The 18,756-nt window shown below is 41.5% G+C and overlaps 2 protein-coding genes across 4 annotated transcripts; one reads left to right on the top strand and one right to left on the bottom strand.

Moving 5' to 3' along the window:
• The first annotated feature begins 4,389 nt into the window (after nt 1-4,389).
• Nucleotides 4,390-9,090, top strand: LOC140271554 (glycerol-3-phosphate dehydrogenase [NAD(+)], cytoplasmic). The gene is made up of 8 exons (XM_072366817.1): nt 4,390-4,497; nt 5,335-5,512; nt 5,726-5,866; nt 6,026-6,164; nt 6,446-6,558; nt 7,151-7,387; nt 7,588-7,694; nt 7,793-9,090. Exons 1-8 carry the CDS (start codon nt 4,454-4,456, stop codon nt 7,887-7,889), a joined length of 1,056 nt encoding a protein of 351 aa, XP_072222918.1. The 5' UTR covers nt 4,390-4,453; the 3' UTR covers nt 7,890-9,090.
• LOC140271553 (glucose-6-phosphate 1-dehydrogenase) lies at nt 8,902-17,906 on the bottom strand. Of its 3 annotated transcripts, none has more exons than XM_072366814.1 (13): nt 17,861-17,906; nt 15,552-15,673; nt 13,702-13,739; nt 13,488-13,596; nt 13,135-13,352; nt 12,435-12,593; nt 11,722-11,847; nt 11,232-11,325; nt 10,907-11,093; nt 10,588-10,823; nt 10,306-10,382; nt 10,044-10,136; nt 8,902-9,948 (listed from the first exon to the last, which is right to left on the bottom strand). In XM_072366814.1, the coding sequence occupies exons 1-13, from the start codon at nt 17,880-17,882 to the stop codon at nt 9,858-9,860; spliced, it is 1,572 nt and encodes a 523-aa protein (XP_072222915.1). In that variant the 5' UTR covers nt 17,883-17,906; the 3' UTR covers nt 8,902-9,857. The 3 variants fall into 3 exon arrangements, with proteins under 3 accessions (XP_072222915.1, XP_072222916.1, XP_072222917.1); XM_072366815.1 differs by lacking the exon at nt 17,861-17,906 and adding an exon at nt 17,672-17,834; XM_072366816.1 differs by lacking the exon at nt 17,861-17,906 and adding an exon at nt 16,020-16,153.
• Between the last annotated feature and the right edge of the window lie 850 nt (nt 17,907-18,756).

Genomic DNA, 18,756 nt, shown 5'->3' with positions numbered 1-18,756 from the left:
TCATTAGACCTGAAATTAGAACTAAAAAATGTTACTGTCAATTTGATGTTTCCCCCTAACTAGAGACCCTGCGATTGGTGAGGTGGGAGCTTTCTTTGGGTGGGGTGTTTCTGGAGGGGGATGTGAATGAAAAAAAGATTTGATGAAAATTAGTTGTCATTGATATAAAAGCAACAATCTTGGCAGAACCTTACTGCTGCAGACCTGAATTCTGACCTGCTGATCTAAAAAGTTAGATTTAAACCATACAACCACATATTGTCTCGTTAATCTCAGCCATTACCAATTCAACCAACAACTGATCAAATTATCTAAACTGTTAAACAAATGTTTTGTGGCACGATAATGTTGGAACTTATTGTTGAAGAAATCCCACATGAACCTGATGGCTTCTGCTGGTTTACTCAGACCCTTGTTGTTAGTATGCTTTGTTTCCCACTTAGAAGTAGCTGGTAGCTAGCCGGTTCAAACGTCTGCTGTGGAACAGGCATGTAATGGTAAATACCTTGTGTGGGAAGTAATTTCCTCAGAAAATTGACCTCATAGTTTATCATTAGTCTACATCATCTACGTCATCTGAGTATGTTGAGTTGACTTTTTGGAAGCATGTTCATTGGCTTGGTTACATGAGAGGACTGATAACTCTGTCTGTATGCCATGAAATTGTCATTTTCTTTCAGTTACACAACAGCAGTAAGGACACAGTAAGTTGTTTTGGAACTCAGCTCATAGACTTACCCCACCAGCAGATGGTGAATTTCAGTCACAACTAAGAGAGTCTCCCAACTCTCACATAAAATTTAATTTGTTTGTTGCAGTGATACGAGTTCACTCTCCGGTTATTGTTTCCTGCCAGTCTCAAAGTCAAGTCAATAGGCAGCAGCAGCAGAACTGAGTGCAGCTTTTTCAGTTTTAGTTTCAGCGATGAGTAGCCAGCGAACAGCTCTACTGTACCCGTCTTTTGGTGTAAAGTGAGCGCTCAAAGTCCCAAAATCAAGGAAACAAAGACATCAAGGCCAGCCACACGCAGATGTCTCACATTAACAGCTGCTGCTCCTCTGTCCAAAGATTACTGCCAGAGCAAAGACTGAAATAACACCCAAAGCTGGATATCAGGAACATCTCATCAAGGGGTAGTAAAATGTCGAGAGAGAGCTCAGAGTTAAACATTAAGACAGGCGGGTTCTGATAGCAACAAAATCCTTGAATTAACTTTGTAACCCATTTTATTTAATTTGCTCAATATAAAACAGGCCTAAAACTAATAAGATACACATTAAACAATATTAAATATAAGGTCCCTGTGTCCATCCTTTCTGTTAAACTAAGTTAGCTTCTTATTCACCGTACAGGCACAAGAGCCGTATTAATATTCTCACTGAACTCTTTTCTAAAAAGTCAGAATTTTTTAACAACATACGAGGAATACTCTCAAACAAGAGCTCTAACCTAATCAGTTGAAGAAAAAATAATAACTAAATGTACACAAACTATGCTATGAACAAATAACTACAGAAGAGGAGGCATGCTGTTGCTCCAATAAATACGCTGAATGTGTTTTTCCATCATCTAGGGCTCCGACTTGCATGTAGCATTGTACAGCAGGCATCTTAAACATGGTCCAACAGTTCAGCCGCGCATCTCACTCCACTTTGAGTTACATGTCTTGTTCCATATTGTCACGTGTTCATGTGTTTATGAGGCTGAGTGTGTTTTTACAGAGTCACCAGACGTTGGTGCCAAATTCAGAAGCCGATCAGGAGAAATGTAAAAAATATCAAATAAATGCCGCCCTCTGTTAGCCTGTAAGCGTGTGAGCATGCTCAAGAATTTCCCTTCTGACTGTGTTTACAAAAATGAAACCATCTTAAATGTTCTGTTGCAGTGAATCTACTCGACTCTGAGCTCTGTGTTAGTCTCAGCAGGAAAATGAGAATGTGTAGCTGTGTTGTGTTGCTATCAAGCACAATCGTGCCATCAGCTGTAATTAAATGTAAATATTACAATGACTATGGTTAATAATCTTAATGTTTTAGTATAGTCGGGTCTATCCAATGTTGTCCGTGTTTGTTTTAATTTGGCAAAGACTAGCTGTGTGTCTCAGTTAAGTTCTGTCTATATATGACTGTAGATGGTTTATTTATCTAAAGTATACGAAAGTGGGCAAAGTCTTTTACTTTGTACTGCTACAGTCACAGCAGCTGTACTCATCAGTTCATGAAAAGGTTGCTGTTTGATCGTTGCATGAGGTCATGCATCTCAATACGTGTCCATAGGTCGGCGTGTTTTCTGCCCTTCTCTTGGCTTTCATTGCTCATTTTTGCATTTTCATTTGAGCAATGACAGAATGCTGTTACAGTTTGGTGATGTATCGATGAATTATGGATTTGCAGCAGTTATATTAAAGATTAAAGTTTAACTTTATGTAGTTTTTTTCATTTCAACGTGCTCTGTGTCGTCATTTGCACTCGCGCTGAGGAGTAGAGGGGTGACGTGAAGCAGTTTTCATACTGAATTTAGTTTTAGCCACTGCAGGTGACAACCGGGTGTACATGCTCACATGCTGCTGTCCAGAGCAGAAGCGAATGTATGGAGAACTCAAATGGGACACTCCAAAGAGGACGCACTTGTAGTTCATTAAAGTGTGACTGAGTTTGTGGTTGACCTAAAATGGTGAACACTTTTCAGCAAAATAAGCTAGATTTTCTCACTTTGTTCCTGCTCTCAGAAACCCAGACTGCTGACTTTAGTTCCTTCCTCCATCGCCTCTTTTGTTTGCTGTCCAGCTCTTATGCAACAAGGTCCTCTTTTGTTTTAGGCCTTTGAACCAAATATTTTCTCCCAGAGAGAGCTTTCTGACTTTTAATGGTTTTCAGTGTGAAAAGTCAGCACAGCATGCATGCAGGCAGTTAAACAGAAAGGCTTGTAGTGCGGAAAACAGGCAAATAAAGAAACCTTCTGAACATTTGTTTCATAGTTTAGCCAGATTATGAAATTACAGCAACGCACTCTCAACAACAAATTAATTATGTAGTTCAAAAGCTGTGATATATATATATATATATATCGGGTCTCTTCTAAATCATTAATGTTAGCTGCAGTAGATGTAAACTGCTACTCATACATTATCCTCTCTGTGTATCTGTGGCTGTCCCATCTATGTACAATATGAAACTTGTACAGTAAATAACATCTCATGATCTCTGACTTCCTGACACTGACAGATATAACACAAAAAAGAAGTACACAAAAAGAAAAATCTCACAATATTTTATTCATCCTCTCTCCGGATAGTGACATGTCTTTGATAAGTCAAGTCATAACAAATGTTCCATTGAGATACTCAAATACATAATAAAGTCCTGCACCGAAGTAACAAAAACTAAAAAAAAAAAGCACAAAACTATTTCAAAAGTAATTGTTTTTTAGCCTAACTTCAAGGGATTCATAAATAGTATTGTATTAACTGTTTTACAACAAATTACAATGGTTTTTTTTCCATTTCTGTGACGCAGAAGTATAACAATTGCCCTTGTTTGTGCCATTTATACAATTTAGTACCAGAAGTCAGGGAAGCTGCTGATGCAGGAAATATAATGTGGACATTTGACTGTATATGCAAAAACAAGAGCATGACAGCCACACCCCATGGGTGTGTGTGTGTGGATGGACTTCATGGCTGCTGAAGATGGGTGTGTCTGAATGTCTCCACACTAAACCACATGCAGCACAACAACTGTTGATGCTCATCCTGTGATCTCTGTCTGCAGGCCAGGGTCCGTTCAGGTGCCCCTGTTCTAAAGGGGACTTGTATGGAATAGACTTGCTTTTTAATTATTTCAAACGACAGGACATGGGTCAGGAGCAGACAGAATGATGATAAAACTACTGAAGCATTGGTGTCCCACTCAACATTTCCTCCTAAAGGGACAGGGGCTAAAACATGGTATTTCATGTCAGGGAACATTAAAACGTTAAAGTATGTATATCTATTGCATTATAAACAAAACTAGAAACCAATAGATTGGGCTTTGTAGATAATGTGGGCTCTTAAAACTTAATCTTCAGTTGCTAAGGTTGAAGCTGTGTTATCACATAATATAATGTTGACCATTTCAATCAAGTATATCATAGTAAAGCTATTAAAAATCACACACTGCCGCTATCAATCTGTATATTAGCCACGTCTGCAAAATAAATTCAGTGAGGACAACTTAAGTGCTGTACACTGATTGTTTAAAATCATAAAAAACTATTCATCCGCAGATCTTTGTCCCCGGTACCTTTGACCTGCTAACCTCTGTCCCATAAATGAGTGACCAGAATCGGCCCTCGACGGAGTGGGCGGGCCGGTGTCTCCCCACAGGACAGGCCAATAAAATCAGAGTATTGTTACGTAACACAACTGCAGTCAGTGCATTTTCACCTCCGCTCAGCGCTACATCTCCTCGCAATGGCAGCTCCGAAGAAAGTCTGCATCGTGGGCTCTGGAAACTGGCAAGTTGATTAATGTTAATGTGGTGAACTGTCAGGTTGTTTCAGGTTACATGCTGCATGCTCGGCGTTGCCACGTTGCTACGCGGATCGTTAACTAGCAACACTCTCCATAGTAACACGAGTGAAGTTTGATCTTCTCCACCATTCCAAGCAGATGTGGAACGTTTAGGTAACAGGAGCAAAGACTGGTTGTAATCACATGCTAATAAATTGGCTGCATGTTCAGTGAACAGACCACATATCCGTTTTTTGTGTTTTGTGCCCTTGAAGTTAGCCACAATGTGTATAGAACATGTTAGCTCGTTTTCACTAGCAGTATTCCGTTCTGAATTACTGGAGATTATTGATGACCGTGTCGACTTGAAAAAGTCCGGCGAGATAAAAACGTCTTTCCAGGGTAAAAACAGATGCTTAAAATGATCCTGTAAATTCGGCGGGAACATTCTGTTTCTCAAACATTTCTCAAAAATTTCACTTTTCCATTTGACATTTTTATAATTAGTATAGTAGCTCTTGTTGGGAAGAAAATAAAGATACGTGTTTTGTGTTGCTTTTTCATGCCGAATTCACCTTTGCTTCAAAACAAGAGGAGTTTCACAAAAATAATACCCAAATCCCTTACAAAAAAGAAACTGATTTCGCAAACTTAAAAGCACCTTATTTCTCAATCTAGTTTGGCGCACACGAGAGCGAACTTTATCAGCTCACCCCTGTGTGCGCGCGTGCAGCTCAGTGAACAGCAGTAAAGGACTCGAAGAAGAGCTTTAAACGATACGTCTGGTCGCTGTGAACTTGACGTGCAAATAAGACAATAAACTGGAGCTATTCACACCACAGGGGCTCCGCCATCGCCAAGATTGTGGGTACCAATGCTGCTCGGAATCCAAATTTTGACAACACAGTAAAAATGTGGGTGTTTGAGGAGATGGTGAACGGGCGCAAACTCACTGAAATAATTAACACCACCCATGAAAACGTGAAGTATCTACCTGGACACAAGCTACCAGCTAATGTGGTAAGAAGCTGCAGGTGTAACTTTTCTCTTGTATGCTGCCTCTACTGGTTATTTTTGACTCCTAAAGCTTGCTGCTGCTTTATAGATGCTTTTCACATATTTACTGCTAAAAGCATGTTAGTCTATATCAGATTTTTCTTCAGTGGGCTGCATCAGTCTTAAATGTACATTTCCTCTCTTAAAACATCATCCTTACCTTCCTCCCCTTCTCAGCTGGCCGTGCCAGACTTGGTAGATGCCTCCAACGATGCAGACATTTTGGTGTTTGTGATTCCGCATCAGTTTGTTGGCAAAGCGTGCGACTCGGTGAAAGGCAAGATTAAGAGTGATGCGTTGGGAATATCTCTCATTAAGGTTAGACTTTGCTCTTTGATAAGAACTGTTCCAATCAGATATGAAGGTTTTTTTCTCAGTCCATATTCAGCCGGAAGCGGCAGTCAGAAGTTTCGCTCTGCAGTGCGGTCTGAGCCAGACATCAGCTTGTTTTTTTTTTGTTTTTTTTTGTTCCTCCAGGGAGTGGACGAAGGTCCCGATGGACTCAAACTCATCTCTGATGTGATCCAGGAGAAGCTTGGCATCACGATGAGCGTACTGATGGGGGCCAACATTGCCAACGAGGTTGCCGATGAGAAGTTTTGCGAGACCACCATCGGTGAGTCTGCTGTGACGGAGACTGTCGTTTCAACAAGATCCAAATGAGAAGGTTATAATCTCAGTTCCAGCTCTCTGCATACTTGATGATGGGTTTAAAGCTTAATGTTTGGTTTGACATTTCCTTTCTTTTTATATCTGCATTCCTCTCAGGATTTACTGTCAGCACAACAACAACTGTAGTAAAACAGAAACATGCCTCTTCTGACAGGACTAATATTAGTTATGTTGCTGGATCAGAGCTCCTCCCCGTGTTTACACATGAGATTTTTCTGCTTGCAGGCTGCAAGAATAAAAACCACGGGGCTCTCCTGAAGGAGCTCATGCAGACCAGCAATTTCAGGGTAACTGTAGTGGAGGAGTACGACGTGGTGGAAATCTGTGGCGCTCTGAAGGTGAGCTCCTAAAGTCAAACACACAAGCATGCCAGAAAAACTGAGATTCCAGTGTGGAATGTGACATTCACACTAGTTGCATTTCTCTTCGGTCCATTTCGGAACAACAGAAATGGTTTATAGTGCGAGCCGAAGCCTCTAAAGTGGCACATTGACGCAGGGAGAAAAGTCTGAAAGTACAGAATATGGGAAATAATAATGATTTATTTGCAGGTTTACCTTTTTGTTTTGTCAAAGAAATCACTAATTCATTTATTTGTCAATAAGTAAATAGTTGCATGCCTTCTAACTGCATGATTCTGGTCAGATTCTTCAAACTAACTAAGCTTCCTGTAAGAATTCAGTGAATCTTTTGTAAAAAGATATGTATCCAGACCAAGTACCCACACGCATAACCACGGTGGAGGTGGATGAAAATGAAGGAGAAACCAATTTCAGTCAGACTGAGGTTATAATCTCTAAAAGGCTCAGAGGGATAAAAGGATGTGATTAACGCTCCAGATTTAATGAGAAAGGTCAACTTCATTTATTCATTGATGGGTTGAATTAGTTTAATGTCTGCAGCGTTCGCTCACGCTCCTCCTTCCTGTAGAACATCGTGGCGATGGGGGCGGGTTTCTGCGACGGCCTGGGGTTTGGAGACAACACGAAGGCAGCCGTGATCAGGCTGGGCCTGATGGAAATGATCGCCTTCGCCCGCATTTTCTGCACCTCCAGCCCCGTGTCCTCCGCGACCTTCCTGGAGAGCTGCGGCGTCGCTGACCTCATCACAACCTGCTACGGCGGCCGCAACCGCAAAGTGGCCGAAGCTTTTGTGAAGACGGGAAAGGTGAGAACCGTGTTGTTTAACCTTTTTTTTTTTTTTTTTTTTTTTCCCCCACTGAACCTCCTTCAGTTGGTCCAAAACACTGCTGAATGGTACCACCACACCAGGTTACATTTATCCCATTTTGTCCTTCCTACATTGGCTCCCTGTTAAATTCAGAAATCAAAATTCTTTTTTTTTTTGATGATTCTGTTTCTCATCAGTCCATCGTGGATCTGGAGAAAGAGATGCTGAACGGTCAGAAGCTGCAGGGACCGGCAACGGCGGCTGAGGTTTATCTCATCCTCAAGCACAAAAACCTGATTGACAAGTAAGTGGAGCGGCACACGTGTTCCCGCAGCATCACTGTTCCCATTAGCAGTAGCTTGAGAGGACCTCATCAAGCTTTAACGCCTCCTCCTTCTCCAGGTTTCCGCTGTTCAACGCAGTCTATCAGATCTGCTACCAGGGCCATCCAGTCACAGAGTTCATCAGCTGTTTGCAGAACCACCCGGAGCACATGTGAAAACAAAACAAAAAACTGAGAGTGCCTTTTTAAACGGGGAACGTGACCACTGTCCGGTTTTATGTGACATTTGGATGAATGATGATGATGCGTCACTCCAAAGCTGTCGTGCAACGTAACGAATCCAGCCAGCGAATCCATGTTGATCTTGCTCGGCTCCAGTTCAGTTTTATGTGTTTCTTCTCATTTTCAAGTTGTAATACTGAAACTTTGGGGTTAGAAAGTTGTTTTGCATGAGAAGCATCCTTTTTTTTTTTTTTTTTTTTTTCTATTCTGACTCAAACAGAATGCATGGTGTCTGCTTTGAAATTGCAACACTAATACAGAATTCACAGCTTAAAAATAATCCCCCGACTGCCATTAATTTTCTATGGCGGAACAGTCAGGAGAGATTTATAACGTTGCCGTCCAGTGTATCCATCATAAGTTAGTTGATCTTAGACACAATACCTCACTTTGTTTTAGTATGCAAGCGTCCTCCATCCTTTAGACATTTCCTCCCTGTACTGTAAACTGAATCCTGTCGAACGCACAGCAACTGTTTTTAAACTAAGCTAATGTGCCTTAAACTGCATGGTTGCTAAGTTTTGGCAACTGAAATTATATTATGTATATTCTGACATGAACAGAGTCCTAAAACAGAGTGGCACAACGAGGGTGCCCAGTGGGAGCCCCCCCCCGCAGCTTTCCAAAGAACGACTGAACCATAGCGTTGTCTCTTATAAGAGTAAGAGTTAACAAAATGGCCATTCAAGGCAGCTCGTTTCTGTGTTTCTGTCCAACTGTACCATCTATCTCCTGTGGTCCTGCCTCACAGAGTTGTCACTCATTTTTGTCTGAATAAATTCATTCTGGTGTCAAATCTCAGGTCGTTGTCTGTGTTGCATTAAAAATGGCATCGGCCCAACAGTAAAAACTGACATTCTAATAGTTTTGTTGGCCTTTTCCCCCCCAGTACTCCAACACAGTCTTGCACTTTAAAAAACACAGAAACAACCAGAGCCAGGAAACATTAACAGAAGCAAAAACTAGTTTATTACAAAGTTGTAATAAAGCGCTGCGCGCTTCACATGAGTGCACAGTGGACAGCAGCATTCAGTACGCCATAACAGACATTCAATGTTGACCTGTAGCAGAAACGGCTGCTGTGTGGAGATTTTAAAATGAAATGTTAACTAACGTAAATGTGGAAAAATGGAATAAAGCTCAGGCGGCGGGTAATAAACAGGACACGGCTCGTTTTCCTTGTCCTGGAGGACGCTTAAGACTATTCCAGGATGAATGCTTCAAAGAGACACTGCCTGCATCGTCTTTGGTGAGCTACAGCATCCATCCTCAACAACGCCGATGTCCTTGGTCCCAAGCAGGTTAGGCAAAAAAAGAGAGAATGCAAGTTGTAAAAATAAAAAAAATTAAAAACAGCTATTCCTATGTGTTACTAATCAATGGAGTGAAAGAGTAACGGTATTACAATCAGAGGTTATGAGCTGGGGGACACTGGTTCCTGTTCCTTGTGTCTGCATTAAGTGAATATGACCCAGCTGGTCTGGTCGGTTGCTGTGGTTCCATTTACCACACCGTTTTGGTTTTTTTAAAACTTACTTTTTGGAGTGAGGGACATGGAGCCAGTTCAGACAATTATTCTTTCCACAAAAACATCCTCTTTAATTTGGTCCTACCATCAGTTAAGACTTTAAAAGCTGTCGTGAAGGTAAAAGGGGGAATGATGCACATGATGTGAATTTAAAATCCTCATTTGAATGCTCGTTGAGCAGGCTCCAAAGAATAACTCCTATACCTGAGATGATCATGTTTAGACAGCTACTTTCCTTTTTTTCCTCTCCTCAATGCACCCACGTGGTGTAAACATCTGCTTTCTTAAAGACACTCCAGTTTTGGAACATGATAGCTCGCTTACCCTGCCGAAACCCCTCCTACTCTACCTCTGCTCCCTCATCTAATCTCAATTCAAAGTCTGTGAGGGTTGACCCATTTGTAAGTGCCTTCGTAGCGGAATCCGACTCTCTGTACAAGGTCGTCTGCTTCTGTGGGGCCACGGCTAAAGGGAAATAAAATGAAAAGATAAAGGATAGAATCAACATTCGGTGTGAAAATGTGTCCTCTGGTTGAGCACAGAGTGGAAACATTCCCTACCTTCCGTATCTGTAAGGAATAGGCTGCGGTTTCTCTTTGTCTATGTGGTGAAGGAGAGGGGTGAAGATCCTCCACGCTTCCCTCAGTTCATCGCTGCAGATATCAATAATTCAAGTCAGGCATAACGGAACATGAGGTTTCTGCAGGTCAAGCTTCTGGCATGCTGAAGCAGACTAAATAAGCTCTATGGCGCCATCTAGTGGGACGCTCTTGCAACATAAACCAATTCAACAGGCCGTAAAATGAGACGGCAGCGACTGACCTGCGTACGAAATGCATCTGGCTCCCACAGAACACATCCAGGATGAGACGCTCATAAGCGTCTGGAAGCTTCACATCCTGAGATCAAGAACAATTTGTTCTGAATTAGAAAGACGTATAAAAAACTTAAGAAAATTATGGGCAGGTTCATGTTTAGCTGCAGCTGTAATTTGCTTTTTTTTTTTTTACTACAGTTGTAGCCTTTTTTTTTTTTAAAGTGTTTTACTTGACAAAGATTAAGAGTGAGATACATAAATAAATAACTAAATCAGCTGGAGCCTGCCTTGTATCTGCTCTTGTAGGTGAGGTCCAGCTCCGTTTCTTCTGGGCTGAAGTAAACGCCGGGCTTCTTGCTCATCATCTTGGCGTAGACGGCCTCGTTGGGCTGCACGCGCACCACCAGTTCATTCCGTCGACACTGTTTTCCAAAAATGTCTCCTGGGACATCCGTGAACTGCAGCCGCACCTCAGCTTTCCTCTCATTCAGAGCTTTCCCACAGCGAAGGATGAAAGGAACACCTAAGGAATATTTTCAATGTATGAAGGAGGAGCACAGTGGAAAAAAAACAATAGTCTTTTTAAAAAGACATGGGCCCGTTTACCATCCCAGCGTTCATTGCGCACATAAAGCACAGCTGTGGTGAAAGTGGCCTGAGTTGATCCTTTAGGTACCGTTGGGTCATCGAGGTAGCCCAGTTTGGCGTCTCCCTCACCCTCTGGATCCCCCACATACTGACCCAGCACCACATCTGACATGGACACTGGAGCAATACACTTCAGCACCTTCACCTGTGAGAAGGAACATGGGACAGCAGAACAGACAGGCTTCATCTTCTCACACATGGTGTAAACCCATCCCTCCAAATGTCTCTGTGTCAGTCACATTGGAACTATAAAGCATTTGGTTCCTGGGAGACAGTCCTGTACCTTTTCATCCCTAACGTCGTCAGAGCTGGTGGAAGCTGGTTTCTCCATGGCAACCAAGCAGAGCATCTGGAGCAAGTGGTTCTGCATGACATCTCTGATCACGACAAAGGGGAACAGGTGGTCACACAACAGACAAGGACACCGTGGCGGCTGGGATCGAGTCTGTTCAAATCGGCACCGCTTTAACGTTAAAGCCAGAAAAATCACATCCAATAAAACAGGTTATAACGCACTTTAACGCGACTTTGCCTCACAGTTGTAAACAATTACAAATTCTACGGCAGTTGGGGTTAACACAACTTCAATCTCTAGATGCAACTTCAATCAAAAAGCTAAAAAATATTCACTTAAAATGGGGTGTAAAGTTTCTCTTGTTATTTCTTGCCAATTTGTACTTTTTAAAACACTGGCGCAAACTTTTACTGCAGCCAAACCTACCCGGAAGAGCAAAAAAACATTTGGGATTCATTATCCTGGTTTTTCTACTCACCGGATGATGCCAAAATCATCAAAGTAGCCTCCTCGTCCCTGAGTGCCAAAAGGCTCTTTAAAGGTGAGAACGACGCAGGCTACGTTGTCTCTGTTCCAGATGGGCCCAAAGATTCGGTTTCCGAACCTGCAGTGAGCAACACATAACTGTTCCCACACGGCAGCACACGGGACAACAGGACAGCCGTTCATGACAGCATGCATAAACAACCATCTTCACTTCGGTTCTTGGATGGAAACCAACCTCTGTTTATATTGCCTTTTATTCACGGGAGCTTTTCAAAACAATGAGCCAGCTGAAGATGAAGTGTTGCATAATTAAAATCCACTAAATCAACAGCTGGTTATTCCTTCAGCATCAACTGGACATCATAGTTGCTGGAATATATTGTTTAATGTGACTTAAAAAAAAATAAAAAAACGTAAGTGTAGGAAAGCTAACTTTATTTATTTTAAAGGCATTATGTTTATACATTTTGGCAGACGCTTTTATCCAAAGCGACTTACAGGTAGGCAGGTAGGGTAAGGGGGTCTTGCCTAAGGACCCCTACTGGAGGTAGTATCTTTCATGCAGGGGATTTGAACCCAGGTCACCAACATGAAAGGTGGCAATCTTATCACAGTCCCTATATGAGGATCTGTTTAATTATCAGGTACTTTACAAAGCATTGTAATCGAATCAATGGAAAGTGGAACAAACAGATGCTTTCCTACCTGAGCACCATCAGGTTCTGTACCATTTCTTTGCCCAAATAGTGATCTATACGGTAGATCTGCTCCTCGGTGAAGAGGGACGAGAGGTGAGCGGACAGCTCCTCGGAGCTCTGAAGATCACGTCCAAAAGGCTTCTCTACGATCACTCTGTTCCAGCCCCTTAAAAACACACACACAAAGACGAACATGAACGCAAACTCTCATTCACTGACCAGGCGGTCGCTCTCCGGTCACTTCCCCCGGGTTTCCACTCAAACTGACAATAGCAGCTGCTGAGGCCTGATCTATTAGACGCACTTTCAAAGAGAAATGGATGATAATAAAGAAAGTTATATAAGAGTAACAATGGGGGAAAAAAAGGGATACATTATCCAGAACCCAAGGTAACATCCTGAAATTCCTAATTTTTTACTTCTCAACAGTCAACAATACAGATCAAAAGATAATAATCAAATGTAGAATCAGTTTTTGATTCCTGCTCGCCAGATGACTGAATAGGTTGCTTCTCTGAAAACAAAAAAAAAACACTGGCTCCCGATAGACCCAACACAGCAGAACAGTACATCAGAGACGTCCCTGGAGTGTAAGACATGCTGCTGCCTGCCAAGGTTAATACCCACAGTGTTTACGGCCATTTGGACAAAGGAGAAACACAGTCAGTGTGACACATCTACAGTTAGGGAGTGAAGTTTGTACTGACTTTGTGCTCATGCAGTGGTGCTTGATGTTCTTGGTAACATCATGATAGACCGTAGGAGGCAGTGCCAGGTAGAAGAGACGGTTTGCCTCCGTTCCTCCGGGAAGAGAGTGGATGTGCGTATGGAGTTTGGAGAAGGAACCCTCGTCTGCGTATTTCCCGCTGATATATGTGTTCCGGCTGAAGAAGGCCGTCAGTCGCTCTGTTTCTGTGTCCATCACCTGGGCCAGAGGGTGCAACCATTTAAGCAAGCACTGAGTGTTACTGAAAAAGCTTAAGGAAGAAAAAAAAAAAAAAAAAAAGAGGAATATAGGCAACTGGAGAATTTAAAAGAGCTTCAGAAGGTCCGATGTTACCTTCAGGTATGGCATGCAAGCAGTGCGAATGGCGTCAACCGTCAAGTCAGAGCGAGCAAAGCCCACAAAATGCGTCTGTTCGGGGAGGAGGCCGTCTCTGAACAACCACCTGGGAGAGAACAGAGGAACGTACGGAGCGTTACGTCCAACCTCTGAGGTTCCACATTAGAGAGGCATCTTTCAACAGGCTTAGCCATCATAATGAGTCACTCACCAAAGAGTTGGGTAGATCTTTTTCTTCGCCAGATCCCCCTGCAGGTCCAAATACACATTTATTAATACGACACCACCTTCAAAGTACATGATCTGTAAACGGTCATTAGGTGTGGACGCTTTGTTTAAGAGTCTTTGAGCACATAAGCCGCTGACCTCTATCAGAAAGACACTCACGTTCCATTGCATTCAACCTTTAAGATGCTAAAGCATTACCTGTAACACCATATTGCGACAGGTAAGTAGGCAGCTTTGGCTTATTCAAGAATTGCGCAACATGAGTAATCCCACTGGAAACAAATGTCGACCAACAAGACACAAAAGACTGCACAAGTTCCTCCTGAAATCATCTTGAAGAACCTGCTAGTTTAGTGCTTAAACTGCAATATTATAGGTGTTTCACAAGTGTATAAAAAAAAAAAAAAAGTGTCATGTGTCTGCTACACAAAGGCCTGGAAGACCAGCTCATGAAATCAAACAGGAGACTCTCAGAAATCAGGGATGACTTCAGGCATCCACAAAATACCACAACGTCAAAAAAAAGAAAAAAGAAAATTAGTTTTTGTAAAAACTAATTCTCAACTGGGATCACCTCACACGGCAACCTCGCAACTTTATTTATAAGATTGTGTGTTTGGAATGACCGTCTTTATCCGAGTTCTTCTCATCCGCGGTCTATACTCTTACACTTTGGGCAAGAAGCTAAAAAGAAAAAAGAAAAAAAAAAAAAAACTACCCAGCAACCTCAGCCACAGTTGGCACATAACCATGTAGTTGAATTACAATAATATGATATAATAAGTACGTGATAGATCATGAAAGCCTCATCGGTTTTCAGCACATCCACACCTACACTGATAAAACAAACACAACCGAAGGGAGGCTGCAAAAAGCCCAGCCTTAGCCTTGATCTGCCAGCAGATTGCACTGAAAGAAAAACGCTGACAGACGGTGACACTGCAAAAACAGGCCACAGTGTGACTCTCTTCTACAAAGAGCAAGCAGCATAAAAGAGACGCTCACAGCCAGTGAACCGCTGTGGAAATACTCAATTAGATTAAATCAAATTAAAAAAAAAAAAAAAGAACCATTCTCACACAAGATTTCAGTAGTCATGGAAAATGTTTTCTGTGGACAGTGGATTGACTGGGTTTGGTTATTAGTCTTCTTTAAATAATAGAAGCAGCTGAGGAGACACATTAAACCGAGCTCTTGCAACGAGGAAGAAAGTATACCAGGACGATGAAACGTAATCCAAGAAAGAAAGAAAGAAGGAAGGAAATGAACGGTTTTAAAATCCCAGAAAGAATTTAGTTCCTTGACACAGCGCATGAAAAGTATGAGGAAACTTACACAGGAACACAGGACATTTTTCATTGTATTCTTTTGGACGGATCGTTTTATTTTGCACTAAACTGAACAAATTTTGAGCGTTCAGGCAACAAACACCAAAACGTTTATGGGGATCAACATTACAGCTCAGTATCGATAAAGAAAAGAAAACATTTTAAAGTAAATCACTTTTTCAAAAATGTCCTAAACAGGACTAGTAAGCGGTAAGTAAAAGAGGAACCTTGAGGTTTTCACCGTCTCACGTTGAGACATTTGAAAGTATACTGAGAGGTGCTTGTTTGCAGAAGTTGGTTGAAATCAGTTTCAACATTTACTTAATCACATTCTGCGTAATTGTTGCAATTATTAGTTTTTTTTCCTCCCCATTTCAACACACTTTCTGTAAAATAGCAGCCAAACATCCTCACCCAACTACCCCTTTACTCTTCGTGTACCAGAAACAATAAGAACAGCAGGACAAAGAGAAAAAACAACACGCTCCCATCACTGATAGCTCACCGACGCTCCCATGATGATGAAGACGTGAACGTCGGACTGACGGAACTCTTCATCTTCATGCAGCTCCTTCCTCAGCTCCCCAAACACCTCGGAGCGAGAGAGGGGAATGTTGCTCATTTTCTCTAAAAAGAATAAATAAATAAAAGCAGACAAATAGAAAATCCACTTTAAACAATGACCGTTTCAGACAGAAGAAATTCTACTTAATGCATTTGTCATTTGTGAATGCAATTCTACGGTCCGTGTGGTGACGTCCAAAAAGTTTTTGCCTCTAAAAGTAAAGGAAGGATGATCGAGAACACAAAGTGTTTCTTGTGTATTTGAACCCATTTAAAATAGCCCTCTTTTTCTTTTTCCTTCCAAAGCCCTTAACAGGTAGTTTATTCCAAGTCATTTTGAAGGACAAGCCCCAAATCATCTTCAGCTATTCAAACCATCTCAAACGCTTCTGTTCTTTCACGCAATCACCGGTTGAGTCTGTGATGTCGATATCAGGACTCTGTGGAGCCACACCATCTATTGCAGGAGGACTTCTTCTTCCTGTGGCCGAAAACTGCTCTTTAGGACCATCGCTGTAAGGACAGTCAAGATGCCTGTTTAATGCCGCTGTATTACGAAGCTTTGCACAGAACCTGTATAAACTCTTTTTTTATTAGCAGCTATGGATATCAATCCAATTCTGCTTGCCATAAACCCCAGGAGACTTCTACCAGCGATTTAATGAAAACAAATACATGTTAAGACTGATATCTCCTAATCTTCTTCTCCCTGAAGGCTTGATTCATGCGGTCTCCGCAGAGAAGACGAGATATTTTAAAATCAGTGAACATTCCAGGTGACAACTTTATAAAACAAGTTTAAATACAGGCAACAGCATCCAAACCAAACAAGGGTCAGTTTAAGGAATCTAAAACACAAAACTTATTTAGCTTTGTTAACACTTTTATTGCCTCACTACATATTTATATTTGTGTTATCAAGTAGTTTGGGGTATTTAGAAATGACTGTGACTTTTGACCTTGACTTGAACCCTTATAAACGGATTAGCATTGGCATTAAGACAAAGCGAGAACCTTGAAAATGTCTCCTTTAAGGCTCTGGGGAAAAGAAAACATGGACATGGAGGTTTGAGGACATTTAATAGGTGCCAATTAACCATGGCAGTAATGAGCCAGGTAGATATTAATTACAGACTCAAACATGAGACTTTGCAGCAACCAAATGGAAGCCAGTTCGCAAACCAATGGAGTCCTTGAAGCAATAAGAGACGGATGGTTAAAATATGTAGACAAGGCAGCGTTTTGTAAGAAAGTTTATGTCACGCTGTGCATTATAACAGCCGGGATAGCACTTTGTTATTCGTAAAAAGGCCAAATGTGGACAAACCATTGGCACAAATCGTTGAATTCCTCCTGAATTTACATTTAAAGAGGTCACATCTGGCAGACAGAACAAAGTTAGATTCCCCTTTTTACCTCATTTCAGTTGAACCCATCCAGGAAGTACTGGTTTGCTAAGCAATTTCACCACCGATGCTTTCATTTATTTAATTTATTTATTTTTTTTTTAAACGCTGAAATTTTAAATATCAGTATAGAACAGACTGCATGTTATGACTGACATCCACACATTGCCCGTGGATTTGTGTTATATGATCTCTGCCGCACCCCGAAATAGCGTCAACGCACACAACAAACCATAATGATATTAGTCAAATCCCCAAATCCCGTATTTAGAGGGCTAAACCTCACCCTGCACAACACCGTGATAAAGCAGGATGCGTTCGGTAAGCATGTCAGGATACCACAAAATTACGTCGTGTTGCACGGGAGTGATTATTAAATGGACCGCTAGCAGCAAACAGCCATGATGCAGGAGCCCAGATTATGCTAATATTGAACTGGGCAACAGAGTCTTTATCCTCGCCCTGTCATTAGCCTCTTGTCTCACAGATATTGCAGCATGACTTGACAGAAAACAAACCAAACTGCTGTTTTACAGCTAACAAACACCTCTTAGCTTACACCTAGCTAACACACACCCTGGGAGGAAAGATTCAAACAAATTAAAAATGAAGAAATAAATGTAACACAAGTAGACCGAATACTCCAGCTACTCACAGGTTCGTTAAAGAGATGACAACCTGCCAGTTAAACCCCTGAGCAAACTCGGACAGAAGACCCAGCCCGTAAGATAACTTCCTGCAACAACAGCCAAGCCTGGCGGTTCGTATTTGTGTGTTCTGCCCACTTCCCTGTTGAAGTGACAAAGCAGAATTGAGAGATTTTATTGGTTTGAGAGGAACTCACCAGCGCTCGCTCGAGATCCCATCACTGTCGAATCCTCTGACGTCACTGACTCAATAGATGGGCGGTGCTTATATGTGCAGACCCCGCCTTCGCATACTGCTTATTTAACACACTTCAGAGGACATAACCTCTACTTACCCAAACTCTAATTACTACTTGCCTAAGCTTTGACACAATACGACCACGACAATCCTAGTTCTGCTCTTATGTCCAGCTAAGTCCTCACATTTGCATCTGTCAAACAAAACAGTGTAAACTGATTTACCTTATGGCATCACTATGAGAGGGAAACACACACACACACACACACACACTACAAAATAAAAACTCGACAAGTGCAATAAAGCTCAGGAGACAAACATGTACACATACATTTATATTTGGCTTTAAGTCTTTAAATTATAATGATCATTTTACAAAAAATACAACAACATTTTATACATACATTTTTAATGATGTGCTTAAATTTGACATTCATCACATGCTCATTTCAAATAATAGGTTTATTCTATTTGAAAATCCCCTTAGCAGTGCGCTGAAAAGAGGTGAGAATTAATATGCTTTTGATGATACGGTCATTATGACTGATTTTCATCATCTTTTTAGATACTTGTGACTAACATCACTTGTTCATATAGTGACAGAGAGGTCATTATGGCGGGGGAAAAACCCTGTAATCTATTACATCAGCTCTGCCATGAATCTACGTTGAAAAAGCTTGACCATTTCCCAGATCTGCTGATGTCAGATGATTTATTCTTTGAATAAGCTTGATTCATTATCAAGGCCATACAGTAATAGATGGTAGTTGTGTGCCAGACAGCGTTATGTCTGAAAGGGTGGCTGTTTAGCCTCTGTTTAGGTGCACTTAACAAACTCAGAGTGGAAACAGTGTC

Source organism: Leuresthes tenuis, unplaced genomic scaffold (assembly GCF_036924035.1).
Source record: "Leuresthes tenuis unplaced genomic scaffold, fLeuTen1.0.hap1 SCAF_16, whole genome shotgun sequence".
NCBI classification, from domain to species: domain Eukaryota; kingdom Metazoa; phylum Chordata; class Actinopteri; order Atheriniformes; family Atherinopsidae; genus Leuresthes; species Leuresthes tenuis.
This window is presented reverse-complemented; position numbering and strand designations above follow the sequence as displayed.